Here is an 18,515-nt window from a genome sequence, read left to right as displayed (position 1 = left end):
TGTCTAATCAAAATACATTTGTCTATATATATATATAAGAAATCTGGTGAGAACATCAGTCTCCGAACAGTTCATTAAATATTTAAATTTATCAAAATTATCTAAATTGCAAAAACATGGTATAATATTAACAATGTCATCATAAAACTTATATAGCTTTGTGTAACTGAATAGCTAGGTTTCTGGAAGAACTTTTGTTAAGATGAACCATTATACATTGTCATGCAAACTTTTTCCCCGATTCAGTTTTTATAAGCGTGAAGTTACCCACAACTATCTCATCCAGATCGATTGAAATAAAAATACTTTTTTTGAGGCATATAAATAACATTTTATAATTTATAACTTTATCCCAGTCAGTGAAAAGACCACTCGGCGATCCTCACATATTGGTTTAATTACCGTTGACATCAAATGCATTCGGCTTTTGTTTTCAACCCAGGATATAAATGGAAGGGGGCGTGTCAATCATATGTCCCATTTGCAATGCATTGATCGTTAAAAAAAATGTGTTCCAACCTATTGACACCCCTTTCTCCCCTACTGAGCCATGATCCGCCACTGCTCGTACCGTGTCTACGTTTTTATACAAGCCTTTTTCAGTATAGATTTTTTATAGATTTTTTGGGCCCGATTTTTTTATTTGCACATGAACATAATAATAACTTAATTAAGTTATACACATTTTATGAATAATATAATATATAAACAGAAGAAAAACAACAAAAATACCGCTGAAATAGTTCGTACATTGCAAAATGATTGCAAGACAAAGGATTCTTGGATAATAAATACATATTTTAATTATGCAGTATATAATGGTGTCTGTTGTTTATATTTATTTTGTCATAAAAATAAATATAAACCGCAACAGACACCGCGGCCAATTGGCTTTCAATGGTTTCGATTGACCACGCAATCACCATGAAGAAGGCAAATTCAGAAAAAAAACGCTTTCGGACTCCAGAAATATTTAACGTATATATTAAAATTATATATTTTTGTCAATTATGATGCGCCTAAAAGACATAAATGGACAAAACTCGTCATTGAAGTTCAATTTGTTCTACAATTTCAGTCATTGACTTATTTGTAAATCTTATTTTGCTCGTCATGTTCAGTGGCGGATCCAGAAAATTTCATAAGTGGGGGCCCACTGACTAACTTAAGAGGGGACCCGCTCCAGTCACACTTCAGTGATTCCCTATATAAGCCACCATTTTTTTCCCAATAAGGGGGCCTGGGACCCCTGCCCCCTTAAATCCGCCTCTGAGTTTCTAGTTTTTATACATTTAGAATCTATGATCACAGAGCTAACCGAGCCTGTGTAAAAGCGTGGTTAAAGAGCAATAACTCCGATTATGATTTGTTTGCTGAAAATCTGTCAAGTGAGTTTTTAAAAATTTCTCTCTAAAAACGTATTTATTATAGTTTCAAAATCATTGGCGGATCGGGGGGGGGGGGGGGGGGGGGGGGGGGGGGGTTGCAACCCCTTTTCTTTTTGGCCGATCAATGCATTTGAATGGTGACATTTGGTTTGACCCCCCCCCCTTTTGTCCTGGATTGGGACCCACCCTTTTTAGAATGGCTGGATCCGCCCCTGAAAATTATAGCCAAAAATGACAAAGCACCGATCGTTATTTGAGGGCCACAACCTCTATTTACTGGAGTCAAATGACGACTTGAGTGGTGTAGACTTTAAATATTTGTAGATCTTGTCTTAATTTGTCGATGAATTTTGCTGTTAAAACGTTTCGATCTGTTTTTATTCAAATTCATATTTTATTTTTATTTTAGTGCTCATATGATAATTAACAGTGTCGGATCCAAAAATTTTCATGAGTGGGGGCCGACTGAATGCATAAGAGAGTGTGCCGCTCTCGTCACGCCTCAGTGATTCCGTATTTAACCGAACCTAACTTTCATATAAAAAAAAAGGGGGGGGGGGTCTGACCCCACCATCTAAATCCGCGTATATATATAGATGCATAAATTCAAGGGTGCATAAAGGATATATACAACATGACAAATGATATAACCCCCAATTTGGGTCCAGAGATTGAGTCGGAAATGTGTTTGTGAACATTAGTACTTCTCCCCTAGGAACATGTGAGACAAAACTATATCGGGCTCATACAAGTTTTAATATAAGGACAATGACAAATCCGCTATACAAAGTTACGAAACTTGGTCAGCACCTAAAAAAAAACATTCATACCATGTTTGGTTTCAATCCATTCAGAAGTTTACTAGAACACATTTGTCATGCCAAGAAATTGCCTCCGTTGAAATTCTGAAAATATCCCATAGAGCAAATTACATAGATGATTAATAGTATTAGTTCTAGGGCTAATACAGGACGTTCACTTCCGGTTTTTAATTCTCTTATAATCATTTAATAAAAGTGTTATGAACTGACTGTTTCTGTATTGGCACTGGTATAGATTCTCGGTCAGCTGTATTGGCCCTTGACCCTACGGGTATCGAGGCCAATATAGCAAACATTGAATCTATACCAGTGCCAATACAGACACAGCCAATTGATAACACTATAGTATTGAATGAAATTAAATCTGTATCTACTAATGGGTGCTGTAGGTGGTCCACCGGCATTTTAAGCTAAGATTTCTTGGCATGTATATGTTTCCCATAGGGTCATTTGTTAAATTAAGTTCCCCTTTGCCATTCGTCTTGCTTGATGGGTTTGCTATAAAGTAATTACAACGCTTGGTTTGACCCTCATAAGGAACATCAATGCCATATGTTAAGATTCGTTCCATCCAGTGGTTTTTCAAAAGAAGGCTTTTGTATTTTTTTCAAATAGGGTCCATTGTTTAACTAAGTTCCCGCTGTCAGTCAGCTTGGGATAGTTGAATGGCTACAAAGTAACAACTCTTTGTCAGCACATCATTAAGATCATTCATTTGATGTTTGGTCCCATCCCTTCAGTGGTTCCCTAGAGAAAAAAAAACGTTTTGTATATTTCCCGTAGGATCTTATATATGTTCAACCCGCTCGTGGTCATCTTAAATGTTTGATCGCCGTCAAAGCCATAACACTTGGTCAGCACCTTGTTAAGAACATTCATTCCATGGCTTCATTCCATTCAGTGGTTCGTTAAAAGAAGACATTTATATATGATAAACGATCGCTGGTGGCCTTCTTTGATCACGGATCACTGCTACAAAGTAACAACTGGATCAGCACCATAAAAACAATTGTTAACTACGACTACGGATGACGGACACCAAGTGATGAGAAAAGCTTGCCTGGCCCTTGGGCAACATTATTTTCTATCATTGACGTTCACGTTGATTTAAAACTTGCTACCATGCCAGATATAAGTAAAATTTGTTTTCAAAAAAAGTTCCAATTCGAAATTTCTTAATCGGGGAATATGTCTTAAAACATGCATTGTTCATAATGTTTATTCCAAAAACACATAAACCGTTATTGATCATGATAACCTATATAACCGAAAAAAATAGATCGTTTACAGAACACTTTTTAAAATTTATTAGAAACTAGCAGGGTTTCCGCTGGCGAAAATTAAATTTGAGAAAGATCGAATTTGGCGAAAGAAATATATAGCATGTTTTATTTTCCTTCATCTTGTTTTTTTACTTTTTTCAAACTAGCAAATGTATGCATTTATTTTTAAATGACCTTATTTTCACGATTTCCAGGTATCGAATAACGTTAGTGAAAATAATGTCGGTCGGTATAAGTTGAAAATTCCCAAATTGAACTTTTGATGAAAGTTTGGGACAAACATTATACAGGAATTAATATTCTGACACACATATATACTGGTTGACACATCCGTTATTCGGAGTTCCCCTGGAAAGCTGCGGGGGTACAGTGGTATCATTACATGATTAATTAAACTAGAAACATGCTACTTTTTGGTGCCTTATTCCTACATGTTTTGGCCCAACGGCAATTAAACCAAAATCAACCTCAACCTCCCCTTTGTTATATGGAACATTGTGGCACAATTTCAGAGAGATCCATACATTTACACACAAGTTATAGCCTGAAAACTAAAAAAAATGCTTTTTTTTACCCCGTTATTCCTATACTGTTGGACCCATAAACCCTAATAATTCCAAACCTTCTACTAGTGGTTTTACAAATTTGTGATACAATTTCAGAGCAATGTAAATACAAATGCTCGTTTTGTGCCCTTAATTCCTAAATGGTTGGGACCACCATCCCCAATTTCTATTTGTGGCATTGAAAACCAGATGCTCCACAGGGCATAGTTTTATACGACCACAGAGGTCGAACTCTGAACAGTTGGGGCAAGTATTGACATAACATTAAAGCTTGATACAGCTCTGAATTTGTATTGTAATTAAATAGACACAACAAAGGTTTCTGACACAGAATTAATGTGGTCAATGAACTTGAAAATATATTTTGAGCAATACACTAAGTCACTATGTTTTAATCCCCCCAAAAAACATATTTGAAGAAAATTTCTGAAATCTGAAATGAGAAAAATAATACCTCCCCACTTTTTTTTTTTATCTCTTCGGATGATGCTGACGACGACGACAACGTGATATCAATAAACCATCAATTTTTGTTTCGGTCTTATAAAAAATCATAAAGATCTCTTCATTTGAACTAGTAATTGTCCGGAAACACAATGTGTTTTCGGACGACGACATCTGTTATATCTGTATGTTGAATCCGTACTTTCCGGAAACGTTGTATTGTCTTAACCATGATTGTTGTGATGATTAGATGTATCAGCCTCTTTTGGCGTTTGAATCCAAAGTAAAGGATCATAATATGAAAGTTCTTCTTTTTATTTGCAATATATTTTAGTCCCCCAAACCTAAGTCAGGTATATCACATGGTGGAGGAACCTAAAATCGAACAATTGGTACCTAATATTACAAAATGAACATATGAAACATTAAAATGAAGATAATTGTCAACAGTGCAAAACACGTGGTTTGACTCGCAAGGGCAGAAATGGCCATCGATGTGTACTTGGAGAAAAGTCCCAGAGGGACAGGACAGAAGTTTAAGTTTAAACAAGCAAGGCATATGTTATTCATGGCATAGCCGAGTATGCCAGTCTTCATCTTTATTTAATGCACCAGAAAACAGACTAAATTATTCTACAACCTGTTCTCAATATTCGTTTACAGTCACAAAACGCAACTTTTTATTTATCGAAGGTAATCAGTAAGGACCACCGATAGGTGCGTGCCTCATTGAAGTCCAGACCACCTCCGTTTATACCGTCTGCTGTGAGATTTATCTCATGACTCATGACAACACAATCAGAACCCTGCATATGACATTTTGCTGTGGGATTTATCTCATGCATGCCAGAAGGATCCAGAAGTTACAACACATTATTTACTATCATTGACCATTTTGTTCAACATTTACCTGAACTGTTTGAAGAAACATTCTATTTTATAAGTCTCATTCTACTCAAGACAATCAGTTAGGACCAAAGGCGTGTGCCTTATTGAAGTCGAGACCACCTCCGATTATTCCGTAAACGCATGTCTGTGAGATTTATCTCATGACAATGCAATCAGAAGGCTGAATATGACATATTTTGCTGTGAGATTTATCTCATGCATATCGAAAGTTACAGAACAAGATACAATTTACTTGAACTGTTTTGAAGATACATTTTATTGATACATTTTATGATTAGTACATGTAGTAATATCATTTATTGCAAACATATGTTGAAGATGTGGGTTTTTTCTTCTTCACAGAACTGTTAATTTTTTCTAAGTATTTCAACTATTTGAATATAACGACATACAAAGTTTTGAGAAAAGTATTAATTTTGTTTAAAAAGTTTCCTTTTGAAAAGACTTTCATGTTTTGGCTCACTTAAGACAGTAAATTGTTTTATTGCTAAAAAGATTTAAATGAATCAGTTAATTTTTTTTTAAATACACTGAGTGCGAAAATACCGTCAAAGTTCACTGTGTTGAATGATTTTGTTTTTTGTTGGTTCACATGTACATATGTTGATTAGATTAGATAGGCAAGCTATTTTATTGGATTTATTGTTGTATTTTTTAAGTAGTTGAGTTGCTAATGGTTAGTTTTTTTTGGTATACCTCAACATGTGAAATATTTTTACAAGTCACAGAGGTAGAAGTTAATGTTTTGAAATGAAGTACTGCGATACTTAAATTTACTTGTTAGTAAAGATTAATGAAGACTTGTTTTGGTATGATAACGAACATTATGTATGACTGATTTGATGGAAATCCTAGCATTTAAATTTTTAATCTGTCTGTGTACAGTAAGAAAATAAAATCTGATTTGTGTGTAAGTGGTGCATTAGAGATGACTCAGAAATGAACCCTGGTTGATAGTCTTGTTCTGCTGAAATTTATTTGTTTCACTTTATTGTTTATTTTATCGAGAGAGTGTGTGTATGATAGGGATGGTATACCGTGAAAGTAGGCGCAATAGTAGATTTTTTTTTCTCATAGTGTAACCTATAAATTTTATTCATTATAAGGTGTATCTAACCATTAGCAGGAGTAGGGACTCCACTGAATCTAATCTCGTACTGTATATCAATCACTTTTTAGCAAGCACACTAAAATTCAGTAAATGCTAAGTCAGGTATATCACACATCATACTATTATATGATCCCAATTTTTTTTTGCGGTCATAAAGAAACCAATTAAAATGAGGTCAAGTTGAGGTTAACCCATTCACACAATCATTCCATATACCACTAGTGATTATGCTGACGTACTACTATCTGTGATACAGAACACATTATTGATGCTACTGCTTGACAACACACATTAAAGGGTAACAACTCGATAAATTATGTACTTGATCTTTGTACTGTTGAAATAAGCATTGTGTATACAAGTTTCGTGAAATTAGGTTGATGCAAACAAGTTAAGAGAACAGACACGAAAAATTCAGCAATGTTTCCACTGGTAAAGCGGAATAGTTCTAGTATGGTAAAAGAAACACCACCAAAATTCAAACTTGATCAGTGTTTTGTAGTAATAAGCATTGAATTTAAGTTTCATAACTTAGAGGCAAATTAAAGTTAGATAATGGAAACCAATTTTGAGACGTACATGACGTCAAGGAATACAACATCTGCTACAGAGAATTTTTTTTTAGCAGTTAGAGCCATGGAAACGAGGTGAGGTATAATGGACATGACGGACAAACTATTAGAGAAGGCTTTTGTATACAAAGTATGACGCATCCAGATCTTGATACATCTAAAATATCAATTATTATATAATAGCACCATACCATCTTGCAAAATTCAAAGCTGCTGAACAAAAACTAATATGAAGGGAGACTGTGTTTTTTTATCAGATACATCTCAAATTAACTGATTTTAACTTCTCCATCTCTTATGTAGCCAGATTCCAAAGCCATTTCTGATCTTTTTTGATTTTTTCTTTTGAAACCATAATAAATACCTAGGCAATCATGATTGGTTGAAATTATTTTTTGCGGACTGATGCTTTCCTCTTCTTCTCTCGTCATAACAGACAACCTTCACAACTTATCTGGACCAAAAACCAGATGTCAGAAGCATCACTCACTTTAAGAAGGTCCCTTTTTTAATTCATAATTAAGGCGCTTTACTTTAGTAAGACTCGTCTTATCATTAAGAAATGACTTCCCTTTATTGCCACATTATTTGGACCCTACTTATAGAGAAAAGTTTTTGAAGAATGTTAATTTTTTAAGTCATGCTTGATTCATCATCACTACTATCTAGAAAGAATATCTATACTGCATGTTTCAATTTGGTTACCAGGTAGTAATTAAAACATTTACTGCTCTGAAAAAGGGACCAAAGCAAATAGCTGGAACTAAAATTACATCATATCAAAACCCATAAATGATGCTATTAATTTTTTTATGTTATAATTGCATTACATTTGTCAATTTGCCTAAGTGGGACCTTTTATAGATGTTTATGTGGAATGGGTTTTGGTCCTTTTTGAAGGCCGATGGGTGACCCATAGTTGTTTTTATATAGAGTTGTCTCATTGGCAATCAAATCACATTTTTTTTAAATTATAATATGCAACGCCTTAAAACAAGGTCACTAAGATAAACACAACTTCAATATGGTGTTTGTGAAAACCTAAAGATTTTATTTTATCACAATGTCCAGGCTTTATTAATATAGCATAATTAGCATTTAACTAATGAATGATTCTGTACTGAATTTAGTTCTTATCTAAATAATTAGTATCATATTTACATAATCATTTCAGGAAACTTGGAATAACGTGAATGGAATAAAGCCTCTAGTGTAAAAGTATTTAACATGACAAGTTTCACAATTCAGTACAGTACGTAATAATGGCTCATAATCAATAGTTTAAAGTTGAAAGTTTATCATCAACAAGAATGATCCATAAATAAAAATCTTCTTCTATCATTTGTACAAAATCTTCACAGGTATTTCACACACACCAATTCTCCTCTCCAGCACACATACTCAGTTTATCACAAGTTATGGTTGTTTCCTTCGGAAGGAACAGCCTGCAAAAAATCAAAACATTTCGTTATATAATACAGAGAAAAAATAATCCTTTAAAAAGTACAGTTCTTGAAGCCAAAGGTCGCTACAGTTTTGTAGTTTTGATATACACCTTTAACTATTTGAAGGCTGAAATTTCATTGGTTGATGAACATGGATAAATATTCACCACTGGATTTGGTTTCACAAAAAAAACTTTTAAAAAAGATTGATTGCAAGTCACCAATAAGTAAATTCATTTACATTAAAAAAATCTGAAGTATTTTTTTCCCCCCCCAACAACTCCAGTTCATAAAGTTAAACACATGCAAGTGTACTTTTATGATCTACTGGTATATAAAGTGAATCAGTACACGTTGGGTATGTTTGTCTTCACAGCAACTCAGACCCGAAAGATAATCATCATATTCACATATATTTGTTCCTGGCAGCCAATCTATGGGAATTTAAAATGTAATGTCAAGAGTGTCAAGGATTTTTTTTTTTTAATTTATGAAAGCTGGTATCATACAAATCTCATTATTTTTAATTTTAGTATAATCTTTTCTTCAATGCTAGCTAAGAGGTTTCAAAATTTGACCAGATGCAAAACAAACAATACACAGGCATAATCCTAAGGCCTAAAAAACTAGAGGCTCTCAAGAGCCTGTGTCGCTCACCTGTTACTTTATTTACTGATGTCGGTCATCTTGGTTGGTAGGTGGGGTCATTAGACACTTTTTTTAATAGATACCATAGTGATGATTGTGGCCAGGTTTAGTTTAATGTGGCCCATAGTTTTAGAAAAGAAGATTTTTGTACAAGTTACAAAAATGACGAAAATTTGTTCAAAATTGACTATAAAGGGCAATAACTCCTTAAGGGGTACTCTTACAATTTTTATCATGTTGACTTATTTGTAGATCCTACTTTGCAGAACAAAACTGCTGTTTACAGTTTATCTCTATCTATAATAGTATTCAAGATAATAACCAAAAACTGCAAAATTTCCTTAAAATTACCAATTTTAGGGCAGCAACCCAATAACGAGTTGTCAGATTCATCTGAAAATTTGCGAGGGGATAGATCTTACTCTGATGGACGTTTAAATCTTGAAAGATTTGCCCTAAATGTCTTAGTTTTAAAGATATAAATCAAAAACTGCATTTTACCACTATGTTCTAATTTTAGCCATGTCGGCCATTTTGTTTGGTAGGCGGTGTCATCGGACACATTTTTCAAACTATATACCACAATGATAATTATCGCCAAGATTGATTTAATTTGGCCATGTAGTTTCAGAGAAGAAGATTTTTGTACAAGTTACAAAAACTGACGAAAATTTGTTAAAAATTGACTATAAAGGGCAATAACTCCTTAAGGGGTCCTCTAACAATTTTGATCATGTTGACTTATTTGTAGGTTTTACTTTGTTGAACATTATTGCTGTTTACAGTTTATCTTTATCTATAATAGTATTCAAGATGATAACCAAAAACTGCAAAATTTCCTTAAAATAACCAATTAAAGGGGCAGCAACCTAACAACGGGTTGTCCTATTCATCTGAAAATTCTAGGGCAGATAGATCTTGACCTGATTAACAATTTTACCCCATGTCAGATTTGCTCTAAATGTTTTGGTTTCAAAGATATAAGCCAAAATATACATTTTACCCCTGTGTTCTATTTTTAACCATGGCGGCCATCTTGGTTGGATGGTCAGGTCACCGGACACATTTTTTAAACTAGATACCTCAAGGATGATTGTGGCCAAGTTTGGTTAAATTTGGCCCAGTAGTTTCAGAGGAGAAGATTTTTGTAAAAGTTTACGGACGACGGACGCCAAGTGATCTTTCAGGTCAGGTGAGCTAAAAAGAAGATATGTGTTTCTGGTAACATAATTTTGAAAAATAGGGTCGGTAGGTCATTTTTTTGGGGGAAGATCCAATAAAAAAGTTGGGGTTGGTCGGGTTACCAGAAACTTGGGATCTTTTTTTTTCTCAGCCTAAATTAATGCAATGAATTATACAAGTGAATCAGTACACGTTGGGTAAGGTTGTCTTCACAGTCAATCAGACCCGAAAGATGGTCATCACATTCACTTTTAACAGTAAGTTTGAATTTAGATACAGTCAGGTCGAGTGGAATAAAAATGTTATATTAAACAATTCAAAGACCATCTATATCTTTTTTTTTTATGCAAATACAATGTAGATCCTGAATTATTAGAAAATAGACACAACGTAAAGACTCCCTCTTAACATACATTCACAGGAGGACTCTCAGCTGATATTTAAGAAATAATTCATGGGGGCTTGAATATATCGTGATTTTACCACGGGTTGGCCCTTTATGACAAATATTTTACCCCGAGCGATAGCGAGGGGTAAAATATCGGCATAAAGGGACAACCCGTGGTAAAATCTAGATATATTCAAGCCCCCATGAATTATTTCGATTCTAATAGGACAAATACACCAATTGTTTTGGACCGAAGCGCTCTAGGTGGAGGCCATTATTTGCTGTTCCCATAAATTAACGCACTTTTAGATTGGCGTAAAAGAACGGAACAAATAGAATAAGTGACAAGCTAAAACTATTCACAAAACTTATTTAGATAGATTTGGATGAATTTTAATGATAATTTTCTTATATGTCTTCTATGTATATAAAAAATTGGCTTATACCACATTTTAGCATCATTTGTTTACGTTTCCTTGTTGTGATGATTTTCGGTATTAAAAGCGTGTATTTTCCCGTAAAATGCTTAAATTATAACGTCATCATTCTATGACGTCGGGTACTTCATTAAAAAAAAAACCATATGACGTGGGAGTACGATCAGAACAGCCAATGCAATATATTCATATTTTACCACGGGTGTGTACTCAAAGCGTTTGAAGGACGTCATGTTAGAATTAACAATATAAATGTGCTGAAAAACAATATATATGTAAATGAAACACAAGTACAGCCAGGAGACACATGTATATGTATATACACAAGTGAATCAGTACACGTTGGGTAAGGTTGTCTTCACTGCCAATCAGACCCGAAAGATGGTCATCACATTCACTTTTAACAGTAAGTTTGAATTTAGGTACAGGTCAAGGGGAATAAAAAATTCCATGTGCAATTAGAAAGTATCTTGAAGTTCGTAACAAAGAATTAAATGAGGCAGATATAATGAAGATAATTTCAGTACTACAAGTGTATGAAATTGCTTATAAGCTGGTATATTCAATTATTGGTGTTATTATAGACTTTAGAAGGATTATAAACGGACGAACTCAAATTTCTGTAAACACACGAAATACTACAAGTGAATCAGTACACGTTGGGTATGTTGTCTTCACATAAAATCTGACCCGAAAGATTGTCATCATATTCACTTCAACCACAATTTTTTTTTGGAGAATTGAAATTTATAGTGAAAATGTAATATTACTGATGTTGATTTTATTTTTCCTTCCAGCATAGATAATTAATTGATATCTGCTTTAAACCACGTCGACAATAGCTGAGAGTACTCTTGGATAGGAACAAACATACTTAATGTCTCAAGTTCTTGTGTTTTAATTGATTGAACAAGTCAAACAGTGTTATGTAATTGTTTTAGTTTGTTCCTAGTCTGTTACATTGCTACAGTTCTGTCCAGTCAATTCTAAATATAACCATCGATGTCCTGATTTTATGTAAAAAAAGCGTGAATTGTTAGAATAATTCCTTTTCAGTCAGCCTTCAACCCTGCCTGTTCAAATTGTCATTTTTGAAAAAGTGTTCCGATTTAATATATTAAGATTGCAATTCCTTCTATACAATAAATTATGATTCTCGACTTTTGCTAGTTTTTTTTCGCTCTATATTTTTTTCTAAATACCTGATTGTTATTTAAAATGATATTTGAATACATAAATCAGATTTTTTTTTATATAAAATAGTCAAATTAAAAAAAATGGTATATCAAAACATGGCAATGGGCACAGATTGTATTTATAATACTATTAATATCAAAATATATATGAAGAATAACAGATAGACAAGTGAATCAGTACACGTTGGGTATGTTGTCTTCACAAGAATTCTGACCCGAAAGATTGTCATCATTTTCACTTTCCAAAAGGATTTTAATATCTCATTTCAAATGTTTATAAAAGTTGCTTATTCATGATTATTGAAACAAACTGCAATTAGTATTAATGTGAAATATAGAATTTATGGCCAACATCCTTTGCTGACCCTATAATTTGTCATACTGCAAATACAAGTCATTTATTGTGTGATGAAATAAAGACTTGGCCACCATTTTTCACCCAACCAATAACAAAGGGAAATAATCCAATTATTAAATATGGTTAAACTTGGCCCGTTATGGGACATGATCAACTCAGACCACGACAAGAGGAAGCCGCATTCTCAAAATCAGGTCACAAATTATAAAATGAAAAAATAAAATAAAATGGAAATACCGACCTACCTACCCTATTATTTTTTTTTAAAGTATGTAACCTTTAACATGTTTAACACTAATTCATTTACAAAACAACTATAAATTAAATCATTGAAAATCATCATGTAGTACATGTATGAATACCGTATCAAAATGAAAACATATCGAGTAACAAGTGAATCAGTACACGTTGGGTATGTTGTCTTCACATAAATTCTGACCCGAAAGATTGTCATCATATTCACTTGCCAAAAAGATTGTATTATCATTTCAATTTTAAATAAAAAGTTGCTATACATGTATTTATGATAGTTGATACTGTAAACTGCCATTGAAGTAAAATAAAGGATTTATGATTAACCTCATTTGCTTGTATTTGTGCTTTGTATTGATTAGACGAGTTCAACAGTCAGCAGTGTTCTCCCCAGGGTCTTTTAGCATCAGTGTAATGTGATGCTATATTTTTGAATGTATTGGATTTCTTATAGATAATGTTATGGATGTGATGCTACAATTTTTAGAAGCAAGATGATATTTCCAATTTCCCTGTTTACCATGATGCTAAATGCAATTTCTAGGGAGAACACTGCAGTTTTAAACCAATTGTTTAAGTTTGTTCTTATACAGTATTATGCTGTTACACTTCTGTCCCGTCAATTCTAAATATAACCATCAATGTCCCGATTTCAATGTCAGAGAGTGTAAATTGTTAAAAATTTCTCAGAACTAAGCCTTCAATCGTTCATGTCCAAAAAGGGTGTTTTTTTAAAATAGTTCACATTTATTCAATTTATAAAGAGTGCAAATCATTTCATACATTAAATCGTGTTTGAATTTGTTTGTCGAAGTTTTTTTCCAATATTTTCTTAAAATATGCTGATTCTTATTAAAAGCAAACATACAAGACTTGATATTTGAATAAATGATTTCAATTTTTTTTTTTTAAATATTATAGTCAACTTAAAAACCAACTATAAATTAAAACTTTGCAATGGGCACATATGCATTTAGAATACCAAATCAAAATCTGCAGATAGACAAGTGAATCAGTACACGTTGGGTATGTTGTCTTCACAAAAATTCTGACCCGAAAGATTGTCATCATTTTCACTTGCCAAAAGGCTTTTAATATCATTTCAACATGTTGCTTTATTCACACGATTCATGATATAAATTGAAACAAACTGCACAAACAATTGGAATATGCTGCATGACATTTGCTCATTGTTGAAGGACATACTGTTGTTATTCATTTCAGTATCATTTGATCTTGTGAAGAGTTGTCTAATTAGCAATCATTCTACATCTTTTATATATTTAATTAAAGCGAAGCTGAGTATACAACAATAAGGATTTAGGGTCAACACTTTTTGGTGATCCTAAGTTTCATACTGCAAACTTTTCTTTTAAGTCTATTTGTCAAAAATTAGGTTTGTTATTACTGTTTATGTTGGAAAGTAAAGTAACCTAAAATTATAAAAGTTACTTCCAATATGACAAGTCGGAAAATGTTCTGCCACCATATTTTGTACATGTTGTAGGTCCTCATGATTAACTTTAGCATACGATTCTTACCTTCTGTCAACCTGGCTTTACCACCAGTTGGCTGGCACAAGACTGTTGAACATCCGACACACAATACTACTGTCTGTGCATGGCTGAAAACTGTGGTGATCTTATAACACCCTAAAAAATAAAGAAATTGGTTAACTTATCAGGAATGTCTTCAAAAATATTATTGCATAACATTTTGTATTATAATTATGTTTCTATTGCAAGAGGCAAGTAACATAATCCTTATTTTTGCATTTTGTAAAAATATAAACCCTCCATTAATTTTTTCACCAGTGCTATTTCCCACATTTGATTATTAATTAAATGTGAACATTAATCTTCTGCTTAATACTTTATGTAAATAATGTTCATAAAAAAAGTTGTTACACAAGAGCGCCCTCTGGGAACATGTACATGTATTGCTTCATGTTTTGTTCAATTCAAATATAAATATTGTACTGGTATGAACTTTAAATTGAGAATGGAAATGGGAAATGTGTCAAAGTGATAACAACCCCGCCATTGAGCAGACAACAGCTGAATTTATTTTAGTATAAAAGCAACATAAAATGTATGCAAAACCACTACTTTAAACTGAAATAAAATCCTACCTGGACATTTAACATCCATAAAATAACTGTTGGGACTCTGCACTAATCTTTTTAGTTTACATTTCTGTTTCTCTTCCTCCAAAGAGGGGTGAAGGAGATCTTTTGCCAGCTGAAAGAAATCACAATTGCATTAAATATATGTATTAAATCACCCTTAACCGGCATTAATCAATTAATTAAAATTAACTGATTTAACTTTGCTTGTATGTTGTGCAGCTGTTACACATCTGTTCTCGTGGCCAGAAGGTTCGACCCATGCAAAATTATCTCTTCAAAGTTGAAATTCTTATTCTGTGGTTGTACAAGTTTTAATTGGTCAAATTTGTTTCTTTCAATTTTTTTTTCTTAAAAAATAAGACTTCGTAGAATTTAATTCGACAAAGAAATGTCAGTTTTTGATAGCATACTATATACAGTCTGGGTTTTGCTTATTGTTAAAACTTGCATCGTGACCTATAATTTCTTACATCCGAGTGATTTGAAATCTGAACTAAGTTAGTAATCTCCTTATAAACTTCATTGCTATAAATAATTCAATAAACCTCAGTATTTGAGAATCGTGAACTATATACAGTGTATTACACATAATTTTTACTTTTAAAGTAGACAAATATTGATAAGGTGAATTGACGTCCTACGGGTGTACAATATTAACTTTTCCTTTAGAGCACTAGGCCTTTCCGTTAGGACATTGCAATTTGACAAGAACCTTTGTGTGTCCTATCATCGGGTCATGCCTCATGTTTTAAAAATATTCATTCCATGCCTTTCAATGCCCATTGTCCTAAAAAACTAGTTGAACATTTTTTTATGGTCAGAGTTGACTTAATAGTAAATACACCTCATCGCTAATCCCGGCTGCTTGAACTTTTGGCGTCAACAACAATCACTTTTCCATTATGGCGTCAGATATTTTGTTTTATGATGTCAACATTTACGGGAACCTGAGAGTGCGATATCCAGCATTCTAATGCAACAACGTTTGAAACGTTCATTTTGATTGGATAACGTCACTTATTTTCATTATTATTATATTCACTTATTATTGACAATTGATGCTATGGGACGTGCGCGGAAGCGCAGATGGCATATGACAGATTTTAAATACATGTTTTAATGTTGTTTTCTGTCAGTTTTATTAGAATGGAGATAACAATATTGTATTTTAAACTCCGACAGAATCAATTGGGGATTTGATGGTCGCAAATACCCGTTTACTGTCTCCACTAACCCTTCGCCAGTAAACTTAATTTGCGACCATCAAATTCCCATTTGATGCCGTTGGAGCTTAAAATACAATACAGTTATCTCCTTAATGACGGACAAATAGCGATAAGGTGTACTTCACGGCCGGCTAACCCGGCCGCTTGACCTTTTGACGCAAACAATAATCACTTTTCCATTGTGGCGTCAGATGTTTTGTTTTATGACGTCAAAATTTTACGGAAACCTGTGTGATATCCAGTAATGGCGGACAAATAGCGATATTAAAAGGTGTATTGTTTGGTAGTGTGAATCACTGTAAATAGACTTTTTTAATGTGAAGATAAGGTGTCATTTTAACCTGACCCTAGTGTTTATAGCACATCTCATCTTTAATTATTTGGTGGTGCGCCTGATAGAGGTGAAACATACAAATTAGACATCGTGTAACTATCCGAGAGATAGGGCCGAGTTGTCCAAGAGTCGTCCTCTATATATGCATGCTTAAAATTATCACAGTTATGGCTTACAAATGATTTCTAATCTCCTTGAATTTATCATATAAAATTAAACATCCAAGTCTTAAATCTAAGGATCTAGTACTTTTGTTACAAAAAATACGAAAATAAATGACATGCACGTTTTAGTGATCTATCCCACGTGGACCAACTATATTTTTTAGAAAAAGGCTTCTTTCGACATTTAACTTCAGTTCGTGGTTGAAACTTGTACTGTTAAACTATTACCTTACGAAAACATATCACTATTTGAGTTGTCATTCAGTCTTTCTAGCAATAATTACATAAATAGATATGCAATACCGATTTGTAAACATCGTCGCTTAGTCTTCATTTTTATTGGTTTTGTCTGATTTCTTCACATATTGTGTACTATAAGAAGAAGGAGAAAGTATTAAAGGTTGTTACGATACTTAAAATTTAGATATAGGGTTCAAAATGTATTAAAAAATAGAAATCTTAAGCACTTACAGGCATTTTACAATGACTCCGTTTGCAGTCTTGTTGAAAAAGAACGATTCGGGGCTTACATCAACTATATCACGGGTGAAATTGCACCACCGAAAGGCAATGCTGTTAAGTTTCGAATCTAAAAATACTACTTATGTGAAATATTTGGAATTTGATGTTCATGATTTAATATTTCATAACATCCAGCGTATACAAATTAGTAAAATATATAAGTTTCTGAGCAACAAGTGATTATGGGCTTTTTGACAAGGGAGATAATCGTAGATTTCACAAAATTAAAATTGGCGCGAATCTTCTGCATTGAATTCGCAATGGTTATTTTTTATACAACCTGAAATGTCTCTGGTTAGGTGAATCGTGAATTGATCTCTTAGAAATTTTTCAAGAAGGTTTAATACTACAAAAGGAAGGTGTAGATGGTTTTTGGGGATGATGATCCCAACCGTTTTTGAATTAGGGGCCCAAAAGGGGCCCTTAAGAAGTTTTTTTTCTAGTTTCAGGATAACAACTTGCATATGCGTGGCTACGTTAACGTCAAAACGCCCGGGCGTACACTTGAATTTAGAAAATAAAACAAATAATCGACATAGAATAAGAAAAACTGGTCAAAAGCATATCAGCCTTGTGCTTCTTTTTTTCTATGGATTGTAATTTTGAATAAAAAGGGACTAAATTTACTAAAATAGATCATTTAATAAACTAGTTCGAAAATTTTGAAAAAGGCTGAATCTGCTTTGAGTTCTACGTACTTTTCTTATATTTAAAGCAATTCACTATCTGCGAATGTCACGGGATAAAGTCTTTTGAATGACTCTCCGTGAAATTTTACCAAAGTTGGACAGAAACTTTTAATGATCAAAAGAGTATTCAGAGCAATATAATAATGCAATTATATCTTTAATTTTCCCGTTTTTTAAGGACAAATATAGTAAGTAAGTAAAAAGTAAGTAAATGTTTATTATAGTGACCTGTGTAATCACATTTCAATAAAGTACAAATATATTACATACACAATAAAATACACCCGACCCATTGGGTCTATAAGTCACTTTCAAATAATAAAACATAATTCTTTTATCACGGATTTCAAACAAATTAATGAAAAGTAAGATTAAGCTAAATTTCAAAATGATTAATTAATAATGAAAAATTCAAACTTATATACATAAATAATTAAGAATGAAGTTATTAG

At 33.1% G+C, this 18,515-nt stretch overlaps 1 protein-coding gene across 1 annotated transcript; it reads right to left on the bottom strand.

The window, feature by feature from the left end:
* Positions 1–8,119: 8,119 nt before the first annotated feature.
* LOC134718690 (small ribosomal subunit protein eS27-like) lies at positions 8,120–17,456 on the bottom strand. Its single transcript, XM_063581352.1, has 4 exons — positions 17,324–17,456; positions 15,132–15,240; positions 14,542–14,652; positions 8,120–8,539 (listed from the first exon to the last, which is right to left on the bottom strand). The coding sequence occupies exons 1-4, from the start codon at positions 17,327–17,329 to the stop codon at positions 8,511–8,513; spliced, it is 255 nt and encodes an 84-aa protein (XP_063437422.1). The 5' UTR covers positions 17,330–17,456; the 3' UTR covers positions 8,120–8,510.
* Between the last annotated feature and the right edge of the window lie 1,059 nt (positions 17,457–18,515).

This window comes from Mytilus trossulus, chromosome 5 (genome assembly GCF_036588685.1).
Source record: "Mytilus trossulus isolate FHL-02 chromosome 5, PNRI_Mtr1.1.1.hap1, whole genome shotgun sequence".
Lineage (NCBI taxonomy): Eukaryota > Metazoa > Mollusca > Bivalvia > Mytilida > Mytilidae > Mytilus > Mytilus trossulus.
The sequence above is the reverse complement of the archived record's forward strand: the minus strand, read 5'-3'. Positions and strand labels throughout refer to the sequence as shown.